General features: G+C 40.1%; 1 protein-coding gene across 1 annotated transcript; it reads right to left on the bottom strand.

Annotated features, from left to right (window-relative positions):
* Window positions 1-538: 538 nt before the first annotated feature.
* Window positions 539-14734, bottom strand: si:zfos-323e3.4 (volume-regulated anion channel subunit LRRC8E). The gene is made up of 3 exons (XM_062996932.1): window positions 14648-14734; window positions 9422-9570; window positions 539-3696 (listed from the first exon to the last, which is right to left on the bottom strand). The coding sequence occupies exons 2-3, from the start codon at window positions 9560-9562 to the stop codon at window positions 1408-1410; spliced, it is 2430 nt and encodes an 809-aa protein (XP_062853002.1). The 5' UTR covers window positions 9563-9570; window positions 14648-14734; the 3' UTR covers window positions 539-1407.
* Window positions 14735-17861: the final 3127 nt, after the last annotated feature.

Here is a 17861-nt window from a genome sequence, read left to right as displayed (position 1 = left end):
CTGTACAATCAAAATAAACATTTTCAAACTTGTCGGTTGAAACTCAGCTCTGCCATCCGGCTGGGCTGGGCAGCTACATGACCAATGATTGGCTTGATGTTCATACAAGGTGGGAAGCAGGATAGGGACCTAATAACTGATGCAATTACGACCTCTGCTGGCTGACTGATGGCGTCTGCACAGTTGGGTAAATATGTTGTTGATCAGGGTGTGGTCCTCCGTACACAAAGCTGATCCGCATATAAACTCGCCTAGTGCAGGTGAAAAGATGCAGTCGGCTACTGCACATGTGTCGGAGGGGGCGTGTGACAGTATCGCTCTCCTCAATCAGCAGTGGAGATCAGCATCGGTAGAAAGGAAGAATAATGCAATCGGGTAATTGGATATGACTAAATTGGGAGGAAAATTGGAAAAAATGCAAAACAAATAAAAAAGAAACATTTTCATTTAAATAAGTATTTTATTTTTCAATTTTTTAAACTCTAAGGCACAAAAGGAATGCAGCAATTCAGATGATTATCATTCAAAAGTGAGATCACAACCAGGTATAATAAATAACAACATTAATGTTATTAAATAACATTAAATTAGCATGAATTAGCATCAGTAGTCTTGAGAAATGAGTTGGTTTGTATGGCAACACAACAACAAAGTGAATCCACTGATTTATTTAATAACTAGCAGTTAGCTACATCATATTTAAGGTTTTGGCTTGTTTTAAAATGCAGGGCACAACAGTGGTGCAGCAAATAGATCAAGTAGTAGGAGTTCCTGCGCCCTAATAGGGACTTGTGTTTGAACCTCACCTCTGGTCCTTCTCTGTGAAGAGTTTGGCATGTTTTTCCAGTGTCTGTGTGGGTTTTGTTAAAATGCTAGTAGATAAATAAAATACTCTAATTGCCACTTACTGTAAATGGGAGATGCCCTGTTCAAGATGTGTTCCTGCCTTGTACCTAACATTTTCTATATATATATACACATCATGTAAAGCCTTGCGTGTAAAAGAAATGTAGAGTAGCCAACCCAGCTGGCATGTTTTAAAAGCTGAGGATTAAAATTGCCACCAAACCAATACCAGAGAAAATAATAAAACCTGGGTTGCTTAGGCTGTAAGGCATCAACAATAATTGCTGATTTAACCGTATCCCTGCTGTTTTGTAATGTATAGACTTATATTAAGTAAAGTAAAATTCTACACCTTAATTCCATTAACTGTTAAAGTCATTTTAATTTTTGGTTGTGTGTCAGGCCCTTTAAAGGTTTGAATCTGGTACTCACAAGATCAATACTGATTTAAACAAACTGTACAAGTAGGACACAGGTACTAACAAAAATTTGAAGTGACTTGAACTACAGAGAATTTAAGACATTAGTGATTTTTCATCAAGTACAACACAAGTTAAACAATCATCTTTCAGTCATTCTGTCTTTAACATAAGAAGGCAGCGTATCAATTAAACTGTGCTCCACGATGAGCCCAGTCAGTTTCAGCTGGCTACAGTTAGATATCTCTATCGGCAAAGACTCCAACCGGTTACCTTTTAGTTCCAGACACACCAGATGGGCCAAGTTCCCAACCCTCTGCGACAGAAAAGTAATTCTGTTATTGCCAAGTTCCAGAGTCCTGAGCCTCTTACAGGAGAACAATTCCTCTGGCAGTGCTTCCAGATAATTATAAGCCACAGAAAGATGCCACAGACTCTGCAGGATGCCAATCTCAGGGGGCAGTGAGGTGATCTGATTGTGGGATAGGTCCAAGTGCCTGAGCTTGGTGCAGTAACAAAGGCGCAGTGGTAGCGTCTGGATTTTGTTCCAGCTCATGTCAAGCGTCTCAAGTGAGCGCAATTTGTTGATGTTCTCAGGAACATTGCAAAGGCGGTTGTGCCACAGTCTAAGTATGCTGAGACGCCGGCAGTGCTGTAGGCTCAATATCTCCTCCACAGTGGTGAGCCTGTTCTCCTTTAGGTCTAGCTGTTGCAAGTTGGTGAGACTAAAGATGGCACTCGGTAGGCGCTCCAGATCACAGCTAATTAGTTCCAAAATGGATAAATTGACAAGCTTCTTCAAGCTGCTAAAGGCATGCAGCTTACTGCCCTCATTGTAGACACACAGCCTTAGCAATTGAGCGCCCACGTCTACCACAGTGGAAGGGATCTTGGCAAGTTTGCTGCGCAGGGTCAGGACTCGTAGGTTCTTAAGCTCACGCAAGGTATCTAAAGTGTTGCCTCGAGATATATCATTTGTTAGTGGCCCACACAAGTGAAGCTCCTCTAGATTTTGTAAGGTGTACATCCACAAGGGGATCTGGTCTGGACTTTCAAAGGTAAGGCGCAAGACTTTTAGGTTGTCCCGAAGGTATGCAAGGGCATCTAGCTGAAGTCTGGCCGGACAGTGGATGAGACAGAGTTCCTGTAAAAAACCAAGTTGGGTTACTGTTCCAGAAATCGTCATGTTGCTTATTTGTTCAAGTTTCAGAGATTCCACTTCTGGAATGTCAAACACAGTATCCGGTAATCCTGGCAGCATGAACAAGTGCAGTTCTAAGCGATCACTGGAGTTCCTTGATAGACGAGTACGAAGTTTGTTGGGCGGCCATTCATGATTGAGGTTAACCTGACCCAACCTGCTCTCGCTGACTTCAGACAAGAAAACTGCAAAGCGTTTTGAGTAAAGAGGGTCATATTGGTCAGTAAGGTGCAGAAGGAAGGCAAAGTCGTTCTTGACGTCTGGGATGTCGTTGATCCCTGTCTCTAGGCGCACATGCTCAAAGGAGTATGCCTTCAGTGGTCGATGAAAAAGCCAGTACAAGGAGTAGAAGCACAGAAGTCCATAGACGCCAACAAACCCCATGTAACAGTAGGCCAGTTTTGAAAAGATGTGTGCTTTGTTGTTATTGCAGCAAAACAAACCAAAACCAGTCAGGTTTGGAGGGACTCTACAAGTTACCACAATCTGAATATTTGGGACAAGAATAATAGTGTAAACAGTGATTATGGAAAATTTAAGGACCTTGATAAGAGTCTGAAGCACGTACATGAAGTATACGAGGTCGGCCTCTTCCGCATGCGTCTGAAATTTTCTTACCTTCTCAAACAAAGCCTTGGCCTGCTCACCTTCCTTTTTATCCAGAACGGAAGTAGCATTCTCAGACTCAAAAGTATTCTTCTCCTGGTTAGATACAACAGACGTGGATCGAATAAAAACTGCAGATTTGTCATCCTCATCAGGGCTTTCTACTGCTGATGCCTTTGGCATGGCACCTTTTTTCCACTGGACCACGTCTGCTCTGTCCTCAGATACTTCACTGATTGCTCGGGTGGTCCAGGGAGAGTCGAAGCACTTTCCAAGGATGGATACGAACAGTTCAATCTTTGATGACGTTCCAGGGAACTTAAACCAAAAACTGCTGGCCATCATGAAGATCATGGTGTGTATGACCACCAGGTAAGGGAAGTACTTGCCGTACCAGTGCACTGCCCGCTCATAACAAAAACTGTTGATAAAGATGTACTGGTGAATGTCCAGGTCATTTTTTCTCCCAAATATCTCCACAACGTTTGGGGTGATTTGCTTTGTGATGGCATGTTCCCACAGACTAGCATTATCTCTGGGCTTCTGAAGGTAGCTGCAGTCCATTTCTTCATCTGGGGCTCCGATGAGGCGATCAGGGAGGCAAGCGATCTTTTCCTGGGTCAGCTATCAAATGTAAATGAGAGAGAAGATTGTCAGAAACAAAGGGTGTGTTCAAAAACCTAGGGAGCTCTCTACATAGACAGCATTTTACGTCATCCTACGCGCGCTCCAGAGAAGGAGGCTGTTCAAAATCCTAGATGCCCTAATGTCCTCACTAGTAAGGTATCTTAAAATTTCAGTGGTATTTTGACTCAAGAACGAGGGAGCATCGGATGCTGCCTTGGTGGTGGATGCAATCCCAGCATTCATTGTGGCACAACTTTTTTCACAGAAATATAAATAACATGGCTGACGGTGCGGAGAAACGAATTTTCAAATGTAAATAAATTACTATTGATTTTTAATTTGTATAAACTTGCACAAGTGTATTTATTTGTAAATTCGGGCTTGTCAGCAAATTTAACCGTTTTCGGTACACGAAGCAAGATGTTAGTTGACATGCTAGTGTGTTGTGCCACCCCATCCCATTGGTTTAAATGGCATAAGGCTAACTGTGTTAGCTTAGTTAGCGAAAACGGATGGAATCGGTGTCTAGGTAGCGCGTTCGAATAACCAGCCTTAGAAGTTATTGACTTGTTAGAATTCTCTCTACTTAGCCAGCTGCCTATGTAGGCAGTAAGACAGCAAGGCAGCTCACTAGGTTTTCGAGTTTTATTTATCACTGTGCATATTAGGGATGTCTCGATCCGATCTCAAAGATCGGGATCAGAGCTAGGGATGCACCGATCCAACTTTTTCAGTTCCGATACTGATCCGATACATATACTTTGCATATCGGCCGATACCCGATACCGATCCGATACCATTGTTGAATTAATAAACCGTATACTTTATCATGTGGGAAAGACTTAAGGCATCAGGATTGACTTAAACATTACTAAGTTTGCAAAACAAAATATAATTAACACAGATATAAATGTACTGAACTGCTATTTATTTGTCAATAAAATAATAAACAGGCATCTTAATATTTCAGTGTTATTTTCACTCAACGAGTAAGCATCCGACGCTGCCTTGGTGACAAATCAATCCCAGCATTCATTGCGGGTCGGGTGCGCTTTTCTTACAGAAAAATAAACACAGCTGATGGGGCGGAGAAACGAATGGAGTTATTATCAAACGTAAATAAAATATTACTGATTTTTAACTTGTATAAACTTATACCGAGTATTTTTATTTGCAAGTTCGAGCTTGTCAGGAAATTTAACTGTTATCGGTACATGAAGGGAAATGTTATATTGACGTTAGCGTTAGCGCTGTGCTACCTCAGTTCACTGTTTTTAATGGCAAGATGCTAAATGCTAAACCCGATGGAATCGCTGTGTAAGTAGCGCGTTCGAATAACCTGACTTATAAGTTGATGACTTATTACAATCCTCTGTACTGAGGCAGCCGCTTATGTAGACAGTAAGACAGCGAGGCAGCTCCTTAGGTTTTCGAACACACCCAAAATGTGGCTGCTGACAATGAGAAAAACAGTAGTAGCTTAAATAACTTTTCCAAATAAACTTATCCGTAAATATTTAGTGCAAACAGTAATTCAAAATAAAATATAGCAGCTAAACATGAGTAATAAACATGTTGCCATCGAACTTGTTAGCATAGCAAGCGTGAAATACCTCCATGCAGCTGACTCTTTGGCTCGCTCCATGTTGCTCTTTTCGTTTGTGTTATACGCCATACGTCAGCAGCGCGTCCTGTATGGGCTTAGCACGCATCGCAAACGAACTAAAGTGAACGTATCGGACCCATGGATCGGCCTGATTATCCGATCCATCTCATTTTGGTAATATCGGGACCGATATCCGATCTTAATATCGGATCGGTGCATCCCTAATCGGAGCCGATCAAGGCATTTTTTAATTGATCGGAATCGGCTTTACTAAACCCGATCTTAATCCCGATCTTTGTGTTATGTCAGCATGTCCGCTGTGTGGAAATACTTTAAATTGAAAAGTAAAACAAGTCCAACAGTGAAGTGTAACGTCTGCAGTGTGAGCGTTTCACGAGGCGGTGGGAGCAGAGCTGCGTTCATGTGTGAGAGTGTGTGTGAGTTAAGGATCACACCGGTTTACAAAACAACGTAGTGATGCACTCGTTTAATAAAGAAATAAATACACGGTATATTCACATATTGTCGGGAGCAGAACACTTTATTAACTTCTTCTGTTACGGTACCGAATAGCCGACAGTTGAGTCAAGCACGCTATTTCATGTTCTATGGAAGGCCTAAAGGGTCAAAACACACTCACTTTGTGTACAAACGTCCATCAAACCATTGTCACAATACAAGCACTTTACCTTCATAACAAAAGAGCCTTTCCATTTTATTTTGGTATTCAGGTTTTACTGTAATGCTTTTAAGTAACTTTTTTTCTTATATTCAAGTTAAGCTGCTACACAGATTTCTGTTCATTTTTAGTGTATCACTGCATTAAAAATTTTTTTTCTTTGAATGTAAAGTTTAAAGTAAAACTAATTATCTCACTCATTTTGATTGATTTTGTAAAAATACAAAAACATTAAGCAATAGTTTGGATGCAGCATTTTTCCCTTCAGCACTGCAGAGCTATTCAGTTATTAAACATATACATTGGATTAATTTGAATAACTGTTATGTACTTGAAGTGTGCACTGTGTGAACAGTATTATCTAGTTCTTATCTAGACAATATCTAGAAAATACAAGTATCGGTTTGAGAATCGGTATCGGATCAGGATCAAAATTAATAATCGGGATCGGTATCGGGAACAAAAAAACGTGATCGGGACATCCCTAATGCATATAGTGTTCTTGGAATCATTTGTGCATGTATGTATGTAAATCGTATCAAAAGTGTCCACATTTGTCTAAATGCTTGTGTGCACATGTACAAATGTACAACCAGAGATGATTACATGTCAGTTAACTGCTTTTGGTGCACAATGTAACTGTTGTTTCTTCTGCTTTTTTACTTCTGTTTTTGCTTTCCCCCCTATTTTCCTCCCAATCTTTTCATATCCAATTACCAGATTGTAATTTGTTTCTACTTTTGGAGACCTGTACTCATTACAGAGAAGAGTCTCAATTGTCACATGCCCCCTCTCACACATGTGCAGTACCGACCCATATTTTCACCTGCACGAGTCGAGCTCATATACAGTAGTCACGCACTGATCTCCATCATACCCCGGCTCACTGTGCATGCACCACCGATCAGCCTGTTGCAAAAAATAACTAGCAAATATTTGCTGACTGTTTTTGTTTACATTGTTTCTACTATCCCAACTGTTTTTAGAATTGGTTTTGTATCTTTACATCTCAGAACTCTATTGTCTCTATTATGTTGTGCTAGACCTACAGTATCTACACAACTGTAAGCAGCAGGCTTATAACGGCTAGTATCAGATTGTGTAAATGAAATATTAAGCCTTAGAGGGCATCTAATCCAATTTGATTTAAAACTGGGTCAGGGCAGAGCAAAAACAGGCATGGCTGTTACTCCCCTTTTCTTATTACAAGGTCATTCACACTGATAAGAACTCATAGCTAACACATTTCAATGCTGTGGGTAAAAATGAAGTGAATTTTCCCACAGATCACAAGTTATTCACTCTATAATTCTGTCATCTAATGTGGCTTGGTTTTATTTGTGTTTTCATGTAAATCTGAAAATAGCTAGAAATAAAAAGATCAAGATAAAAGAAGAGTATGAATATGTCTAAAGTAAATATAGAATAAAGTGGCAAAAACGGGCCAAGTCTTCCATATTTTTCCAAAACAAGACAATTTTTGATGACCAACATTGCCTTTTTTACTGTTGCACTTTTAATGTGTTTTAGGTATTTAATTCAAAATTTGTTTTGTTTTACAAAATTGAATCAAATTGGTCATCCAAAACATTAAAAAACCATTTCTGTGCACTTTTCAAGTTAAATACGGTTCAACAGAAAATAACAAATAACAGATTCTTATTTTTATTGCCCAAAATTTTCCCTGGGTATGGGTAAGTAGGTGAATCAGTGAGTGTGTTACAAGGTGGCATTGGGCCCCTCTATAACATTAATGGAAGTTACATTACTACGTGAAAAAAAAAACTACGCTCTCTTTCTCCTGTGGTGTCTGAAGTGGTGTAAGGCAGTGGTCCCAACCACCGGGCCGCAGACTGGTACCGAACCGTGGGTCATTTATTACCGAGCCGCACAGAAAGAATAAATAATTAGTGATTGCTACATCAGCAATAAAAACACTACTTTTTCACAGGTGTTATAGTCTCCAATCACCCCTAGATGGGAGCAGCGTCTCGTTGCAGCAAAAAAAGCTAATTTGTGAGCAGTACAGTTATTCTATTTTAAATCCCCTCACCCCTGCCGGTCCGTAAAATTATATCTTATATGAAACCGGTCTGTGGTGCAAAAAAGGTTGGGGACCGCTGGTGTAAGGCATACTATTACTGGACATTGAAGCAGCATATATGTAATCATGCTTCATCTTAATCTAAAAAAATATGAGTATTAATAGTACTAAGCAAACTCTACAGTTGGCCAACAAAATGCCTTAGGTTTGATAGTGAAGGAACCATGATCTAAGGCTGTTTTGGTGGTATGGGCTGGACCCCTTGATTCTGTTAATGGTAACATGGAACATACAGATATAGCATACAATACAACTAAGTGGATGCAACTAATACAACTAATGCACTGTGATGAGGAAACCAACTTAACATTAATAGTGTATGTACATAATGATTTTTGATAAGGAGATGATAGGGAGAGGATCTGAGTCTGATTTGTTTAGCATGTTCTCCCTGCAAGTGGGTGGGTTACCTACAGTTACTCTGTTATTTTCCCACCTAACATAAAAACATGCAAAGGAGTGCATTGGTTACTCTAAACAGGCCCAAAATGTGAGTGTGTGTTGGCCTACAATGGATTTACTGCCCCTTGTGCTTGCACCTTTCCAAGTGGCACCTGATTTATGTCACCAAATGTTGGATTTGAAAGCCTAGAAGCGTCCGTGGAAAACTAAAGAAGCAAATAAGCAAGTTAAGTACTATACACACAATATATGGCCAAAAGTATGTGGACACCTGAGCCTGAGCATGTTGGACATCTCATGTGTTTCGGGAAATGTGTGCCCATTAAGTTAAAGGAACATTTGTGATGTCAGGTGCAAGAATGAGAACGAGACAAGGACAAGAGGGCCTGGCTCACTATTGACATTCCAATTCATTCCAAGCACGTCCATTGCGGTCGAGTTCCTTCACACCAAACACATTAAGCACACATTATGTATTTACAGACCTCAGTAAATGCTGGAGCCAAAAACAAGTTGTCACAAATTTGGAAGCATTTAATTTACATAATATTTTTAATTTTGTACACCTGTTGGCAATGGGTGTGTCTAAACACCTGAACTCAATGATTATAAGTAATGCCCATATACTTTTGTCCACATAGTGTTTCTTGACTTACCAGATAAAGTTGTGGGTAACTGCGGAAACTAAACAGATTAAAATTATTTTACCAGTCACTAATGTTAAATTTGAAATGAATATCAAGTCATCTCATATTAGACGTTCTACTGATAACCAGGCATGGTGGTACCAGTCAGTTTAGAATTAAAAACAGAAGCTAATCTAAAGCTTTTGAATAAGTAAACACAGCACAGGTCACATGGTTCTCTCTTATCAGTATTAAAACAAAGGGGCAGTGTGGAGGCAGGTGACTGAAGGTGAAAGGTGGCATACCTGCATAGTGCACCCAAAGACACCAATCATCAGCATAACTATGCACAGGTACTCCGAGAAAACGTCCCACCATGGCTTCAGAACCCGGAACCGTGGGTTGTGTTCCGTGGCGATGTTCCGGAACTCATTAACCGGAATCATTCTGGAATCTAAAATCAGAAAAACAGACAGACTCTGAATGTGCCACGCAACTCAAGGTTCCTAGGAACCCTAATTTGATACTTGCATCTGATTACTGTTTGTGTAAAATTTGACTTGTTCTTATATATACACCAATCAGCCATAACATTAAAACCACCCCCTTGTTTCTACACTCACTGTCCATTTTATCATCTCCATTTACCATATACAACCCCTGGCAAAAATTATGGAATCACCACTCTTGGAAGATGTTCTGTCAATTGTTTAATTTTGTAGAAAAAAAATAAATCACAGACATGCCACAAAACTATCATTTTTCAAAATGTCAACCTTCTGGCATTAAGAAACAATAAAAAAAAGAAACAAATATAATAGTTGTGGTCAGTCACAATTGCTTTTTTTAGATCAAGTAGAGGAAAAAAAAATGGAATCACTCAAATCTGAGGAAAAAATTATGGAATCACTCTGTAATTTGCAGTTTAAAAACAAAACATCTGCAGCAGATTAGATTTGCTAATTATTCTTCAGTTTAAAAAGAGTGCTTACACCTCGGAGAGCTGTTGCACAAAGCAGATTCTCATGAATCATGGTTCCAACACAAGATATGTCAGTTGAAACAAATGAGAGGATTATAAAACTCCTTCAAGAAGATAAATCATTGTGGAATGTCGCAAAAGATGTTGGTTGTTCCCAGTAAGCTGTGTTTAAAATCTGGACCAAGTACAAACAAAATGGGAAGGTTGTAAAAGGGAAGCATACTGGTAGACCAAGTAAGACATCAAAGCATCAAGATAGAAAACTTAAAGCAATATGTCTTGAAAACAGAAAATGCACAACAAAACAAATGAGAAACAAGTGGCCGGAAAGTGGAGTCAATGTCTGTGACTGAACTGTAAGAAATCACCTAAAAGAAATGGGATTTACATACAGAAAAGCCAAACAAAAGCCATCATTAACACCTAAAAAGAAAAGAACAAGGTTAAAGTAGGCTAAAGAAAAGCAATCGTGGACTGTGGGTGACTGGATAAAAGTGATCTTCAGTGATGAATCGCGAATCTGCATTGGGCAAGGTGATGATGCTGGAACTTTTGTTTGGTGTCTTTCCAATGAAATTTATGAAGATAACTGCCTAAAGAAAACATGTTAATTTCCACAGTTGTTGATGATATGGGCCTGCATGTCGGGTAAAGGCACAGGGGAGATGGTCTTCAATAAATGCCAAAGTCCACATTGAAATTTTGGACGCTTTTCTTATTCCATCAGTTGAAAGGATGTTTGGTGATGATGACTTCATTTTTCAAGATGATAATGCATCTTGCCATAGGGCAAAGGACGTGAAAACTTTCCTTCAAGAAAACATATAATGTCAATGGCATGGCCTGCAAATAGTCCGGATCTCAATCCATTTGAAAATCTCTGGTGGAAATTGAAGAAAATGGTCAATGACAAGGTTCCAACCTGCAAAGCTGATCTGGCAACAGCAATAAGAGACAGTTGAAGGCAGATTGATGAAGAATACTGTTTGTCATTAGTTAACTCCAAGCCTCAGAGAGTTTAAACCATTATAAAAGCCAGAGGTGGTGCAACAAAGTAATAATGGTGCAGTGTTTTCTAATGATTCCATAATTTTTTCCTCAGATTTGAGTGATTCCATATTTTTTTCCTCTACTTGATCTAAAAAAAAGCAATTGTGACTGACCACAACTATTATATTTGTTTCTTTTTTTATTGTTTCTTAATGCCAGAGGGTTGACAGTTTGAGAAATGATAGTTTTGTGGCATGTCTGTGATTTTTTTTTTTTCTACAAAATTAAACAATTGAAAGAACATCTTCCAAGAGTGGTGATTCCATAATTTTTGCCAGGGGTTGTAGAAGCACTTTGAAGTTCTACAATTACTGACTGTAGTCCATCTGTTTCTCTGCATACTTTTTATTCTCCTTTTACTCTGTTCTTCAAAGGTCAGGACGCCCACAGGACCACTACAGAGTTGGTATTATTTAGGTGGTGGATAATTTGCTCTGCAGTGACACTGACATGGTGGTGGTGTGTTAGTGTGTGTTGTGCTGGTATGAGTGGATAAGACACAGCCATGCTGATGGAGTTTTAAAAACCTCACTGTCACTGCTGGACTGAGAATAGTCCACCAACCAAAAATATCCAGCCAACAGCACCCTGTGGGCAGCATCCTCTGACCACTGATGAAGGTCTAGAAGATAACCAACTCAAACAGCAGCAATAGATGAGCGACCGTCTCTGAGTTTACATCTACAAGGTGGACCAGCTAGGTAGGAGTGTCCAATAGAGTGGACAGTGAGTGGACACTGTATTTAAAAACTCCAGCAGCGCTGCTGTGTCTGATCCACTCATACCAGCACAACACACTCTAACCATACCACCACCATGTCATTGTCACTGCAGTGTAGACCCACTACATCCCAAATCAGGATAAAGCAGTTATTGAAGATGAATAAATAAAAAGCCATAATGTAGCTTTTCTAGCTGCACTAATTGAGAATAAGCACATAAATGAGTGAGTGTTAATTGATGCCCTGCTATAGACTGGCACATTCCCCAGGGTATCCCACATTGGACCTGATCAGGATAAACTGGTAGCTAAACTACTTATACTACTACAATATCTTAACTGAAAAGCTGACTTTCATTCATCTTTAGACATTGCTTTATACTGGTCAAGGTCACAGTTAATCAAAAGCATGATCTGAAAACACTGAGCCAATTTATTGCAAGCATAAAATAACTCACTCCTCCTACAGGCATCACACACTTGCCCATTTACAATCTCAATTTATCGTAGGCATTACACCTACAGATATGTTTTTGGAAGGCGGGAGGAAACCACACAAACCAAGCCCACATTTACACAGGGAAAACATTCCTATTATTCACACTGGTGATAAGTGACCAACAATAAGCAACAATGACAACAACATGGGTCACTAAGGTTATGCATTACCAATTGTACCTGTTGCACCAACCTGAAACAGTAAGTTAATTATTAATTCATGCATCTTTTATTCCTTTATTTGCATCTTTGGTAACCATTTTTCTGATCATGGTCATAGTAGATCCAAAGTATGGCTAAAAGGCAAGAAACCCCTCTTAAAGGGGTGCCAGTCTATTGCAAGGCACCACACACTCACTTTTTCACTTACACTCACTCACAAGTCATTCAACAGCACTAATTGTCTTATTTTTGTCAAGGTCACAGGATCCCAAGTCTATCACCGCATGCTGGGCAACAGGCAGAAAAAGGAATGGCTGGCAGTACATCAGGATAACACACACACATAAACTCTTACAACTTTTCAACTGGAGGCAATATAAAACAGCCAGTTTACGTACTGGCATGTTTCTGGGAGGTGGGAGCCAACTGGAGTACCTAATATATACCCACATGGGCACAGGGAGAACCAGCCAAACTCAGTAACTGTACACTTTCAGTAACTGTAGGTGAGGACCGAACTCAAATGCCTAAAGCTGTGTTTTATCAACACCTTCTATTACTTAAATATTTATACTGGTCCTATTTATTCACCTATTACTGAATTCATCCTGTCATTCATGCGTTTATTTTCACTAGTTTAACTTAATAGATTTTCAGATTTGATAGAGTCTGATAGATTCTGGGCTCCAATATTGCCATAGCTATATGCTTCAGAATGTTTCTGTATTTTGGTGCATTTATCCATCCTGTAATAATCAGTCTCCCTGTCTCTTCCACTGAAAAACACCCCCTCAGCATGATGCTACTACCGCCATGTTTCACAGTAGGTTTGGTATAAGCCAGTGATGTACAGTGTCTGTTTTTTGCCTGACATAGTGGTTGCTATTCTGCCCAAAGTATTTATATTTTCATCTAAACATGGTGGCTCAGTGGGCAGCACTGTCACCTCACAGCAAGAAGGTCCTAGGTTCGATTCCCTAGTGGAGCTGTCCGGGTCCTTTCTGTATGTCTGAGCTTGCATGTTCTTCCCGTGTCTGTGTGGGTTTCCTCCAGGAGCTCCGGTTTCCTCCCACAGTCCATGTCCAAGACATGCGAGTGAGGTGAATTGAAGATACAAAATTGTCCATGACTGTGTTTGACATTAAACTTGAACAGATGAATCTTGTGTAACCAGTAACTACCATTCCTGTCATGAATGTAAAGACAATGAGTGTGTAAGACATGACATTAAATCCTAATAAAAAAATAAAATAAATCTAAACAGATCAGAGAATCCTTTCATGTTTCCAGAGTCCACATGCCTTTTAGCAAACTCCAAGTGGGCTGTCATTGGTGTTTTAGACAACATATTCCTTTTACTCAACTCTGCCACAGGGTCTGATTTTTAGTTGGTCGTCCAACAGGTTCTCCCATGTCTGCACAATTAGTTGGAGTGACCACTGTTGTACCACTACCCACTAGGGACAGTGGTAGCCTAGTGGGTAGAGCTTTGGGCTATCAACCGGAAGATTGGCGGTTCAAATCCAGACTCTGCTTTGTTGCCACTGTTGGGTCCTTGAGCAAAGCCCTTAACCCTGTCTGCTCCAGGGGCGCCGTACGATAGCTGACCCTGCGCTCTGACCCCAGCTTCTAAAACTAGCTGGGATATTCGAAGCAAGAATTTCATTGTACTGTACATCTGTATATGTAAATATGACAAATAAAGGATATCTTCTTCTTATTCTATCTTCTTTCCTACCTTAAACTGAGATTTCAGTGTTTAATTTTAATTCATTTTCTACAACACATATTCACTTGGGTGAAAGTTGTAGATCTGGGTTTCTACTTGTAAATATACTATTATACTAAATATACAAAATCTTAATTGTAAGATGGTTGTTTTCTCTCTAAGAACCCTTTAAGCATCATGAAGGATTCAAAGAACCATCAGGAGAAAGCAGAAGAACTGTACATCTGGTCCAGAACGAGTTTATCCAAACATCTGTTGTAGAACCCGTTTTGTACCAGTGTAAAACAACTTGAATACAGTAGCTTCTGTTCATTTGTTAAATCGTATTTTTATTACGTTAATGTCTAAGTGTAAACAAGTAACTTAATAAAATAATATAAGAAACTCACCTGAGATTTCTCACGTGTTTACCATCTCTCCTCCACCCTTCATGTGGAAGTTCATGTCACTAATCCTAGCGCTCAGTCTACCGTACTGCGACCGCCAAAAGCGCCGCTGGAATCAGGGTTGCCAGATTGGGTATAATGCATGACACCTAAATGAATGCCCAAGTGACAAAGCAATAAGTAAATCAAAATGTTTCATTGCATTTTAATACATTAACTGGCCTTATTTAAAAAATGTTACTCAGTCAACCAAATATTGAACACTGTAAAGTTGCTAAAATGTCAAAAAGCACTCTATGTTGTGATTAAAAAAAATGTATATTATATTATATATTATATAACAGCAAAAACAGAAAACAAGGAATGTGGAAACTATGTTTACCTTATTAAGCTAGTTAAGAGAATGCCAAAATGCAGCAAAGCAAATTTAGGGTGAATTATATCTGTTTTAACTTATCAATACTACTACTACTACTACTACTACTAATATCAATAATAATAATAATGGGTTTGTGGGGTGCTCAGGTGGTGCAGCGGTAAAACACGCTATAGCACACCAGAGCTAACATCTCAAACTCGTCTGTTCAAAACTCAGCTCTTCCATCCGGCTGGGCTGGGCGCCTATATGAACAACGATTGGCTGTTGTTCATACAGGGTGGGAGCCGAATAGGGACCTCATAAATAATGCAATTACGACCTCTGCTGGCTGATTGATGGCGCCTGCACAGAGACGAGAAATAATTTGATCAGGTTCTAGCTCTCCATACACAAAGCTGATCCACATATTAACTCGCCCCGTGCAGGTAAAAAGATGAAGTCAGCTACTGCACACGTCTTGCTCTTCTCAATCAGAGCGGGGATCGGCATCAGTAGAAAAAGAACATAATGCAATTGGGTAATTGGATACGCTAAATGTTTGGAGAAAAGGGGAGAAAATACATTAAATGTTTGGGATAGTGGGTGCAAATTATGAAGTGCATGCATATATACTGTATGGCCAAAAGTATATGGAAACTTGACCATGAGCTTGTTTAATATCCTATTTCAATATACAGTGTATCACAAAAGTGAGTACACCCCTCACATTTCTGCAAATATTTTATTATATCTTTTCATGGGACAACACTATAGACATGAAACTTGGATATAACTTAGAGTAGTCAGTGTACAACTTGTATAGCAGTGTAGATTTACTGTCTTCTGAAAATAACTCAACACACAGCCATTAATGTCTAAATAGCTGGCAACATAAGTGAGTACACCCCACAGTGAACATGTCCAAATTGTGCCCAAAGTGTCAATATTTTGTGTGACCACCATTATTATCCAGCACTGCCTTAACCCTCCTGGGCATGGAATTCACCAGAGCTGCACAGGTTGCTACTGGAATCCTCTTCCACTCCTCCATGATGACATCACGGAGCTGGTGGATGTTAGACACCTTGAACTCCTCCACCTTCCACTTGAGGATGCGCCACAGGTGCTCAATTGGGTTTAGTCCATCACCTTTACCTTCAGCTTCCTCAGCAAGGCAGTTGTCATCTTGGAGGTTGTGTTTGGGGTCGTTATCCTGTTGGAAAACTGCCATGAGGCCCAGTTTTCGAAGGGAGGGGATCATGCTCTGTTTCAGAATGTCACAGTACATGTTGGAATTCATGTTTCCCTCAATGAACCGCAGCTCCCCAGTGCCGGCAGCACTCATGCAGCCCAAGACCATGATGCTACCACCACCATGCTTGACTGTAGGCAAGATACAGTTGTCTTGGTACTTCTCACCAGGGCGCCGCCACACATGCTGGACACCATCTGAGCCAAACAAGTTTATCTTGGTCTCGTCAGACCACAGGGCATTCCAGTAATCCATGTTCTTGGACTGCTTGTCTTCAGCAAACTGTTTGCGGGCTTTCTTGTGCGTCAGCTTCCTTCTGGGATGACGACCATGCAAACCGAGTTGATGCAGTGTGCGGCGTATGGTCTGAGCACTGACCGGCTGACCTCCCACGTCTTCAACCTCTGCAGCAATGCTGGCAGCACTCATGTGTCTATTTTTTAAAGCCAACCTCTGGATATGACGCCGAACACGTGGACTCAACTTCTTTGGTCGACCCTGGCGAAGCCTTTTCCGAGTGGAACCTGTCCTGGAAAACCGCTGTATGACCTTGGCCACCATGCTGTAGCTCAGTTTCAGGGTGTTAGCAATCTTCTTATAGCCCAGGCCATCTTTGTGGAGAGCAACAATTCTATTTCTCACATCCTTAGAGAGTTCTTTGCCATGAGGTGCCATGTTGAATATCCAGTGGCCAGTATGAGAGAATTGTACCCAAAACACCAAATTTAACAGCCCTGCTCCCCATTTACACCTGGGACCTTGACACATGACACCAGGGAGGGACAACGACACATTTGGGCACAATTTGGACATGTTCACTGTGGGGTGTACTCACTTATGTTGCCAGCTATTTAGACATTAATGGCTGTGTGTTGAGTTATTTTCAGAAGACAGTAAATCTACACTGCTATACAAGCTGTACACTGACTACTCTAAGTTATATCCAAGTTTCATGTCTATAGTGTTGTCCCATGAAAAGATATAATGAAATATTTGCAGAAATGTGAGGGGTGTACTCACTTTTGTGATACACTGTATGAGAATAAATATGGATTAATCCCAAACCCAGTGTGGCCATAAAAACCTTCAGATTTTGAAGTGTGTTCATGAGGTTAGATACATGATGTTGCATGAGAAAGTCTGACTTTCATTCAAAATTGTAGTTTATCCCAAATGTGTTCAACATATAAACGGTTTCCCAAATGGTTGCAAAGTTGAAAAGAACAAGTAATTATGTAATTGTTTTCCTACTCCTGTCAGCAACAGGTGTGTAGCTTTTGCAGAAGGTAGTATACACCAGACTTTGTTGCATGTGTTTCTGTTGGAATTTGTGAAAATTTTTAATTTCAGGCACTGATTGTTGGATAAAAATAGCAGTTCTGATTTATTTTAAAGGTGTTCAGTGGGGCCGAGGTAAGGGCTCTGGGCAGACCCCTGGAATTCATTTACACCAAACTCACCTCACAATGTACACAGAGGGCAAGGTCTAGTTGGATCAGGTAAGGGCCAAACAGTTACAGTAAAATTGTCCACATACCATACCTTTGGTTATAAAATAATTTTTTAGGGATTACAGTTTGACTGGAGAACCAAAACTCCTGTCAGCA

This window comes from Trichomycterus rosablanca, chromosome 6 (genome assembly GCF_030014385.1).
Source record: "Trichomycterus rosablanca isolate fTriRos1 chromosome 6, fTriRos1.hap1, whole genome shotgun sequence".
Taxonomy (NCBI): domain Eukaryota; kingdom Metazoa; phylum Chordata; class Actinopteri; order Siluriformes; family Trichomycteridae; genus Trichomycterus; species Trichomycterus rosablanca.
This window is presented reverse-complemented; position numbering and strand designations above follow the sequence as displayed.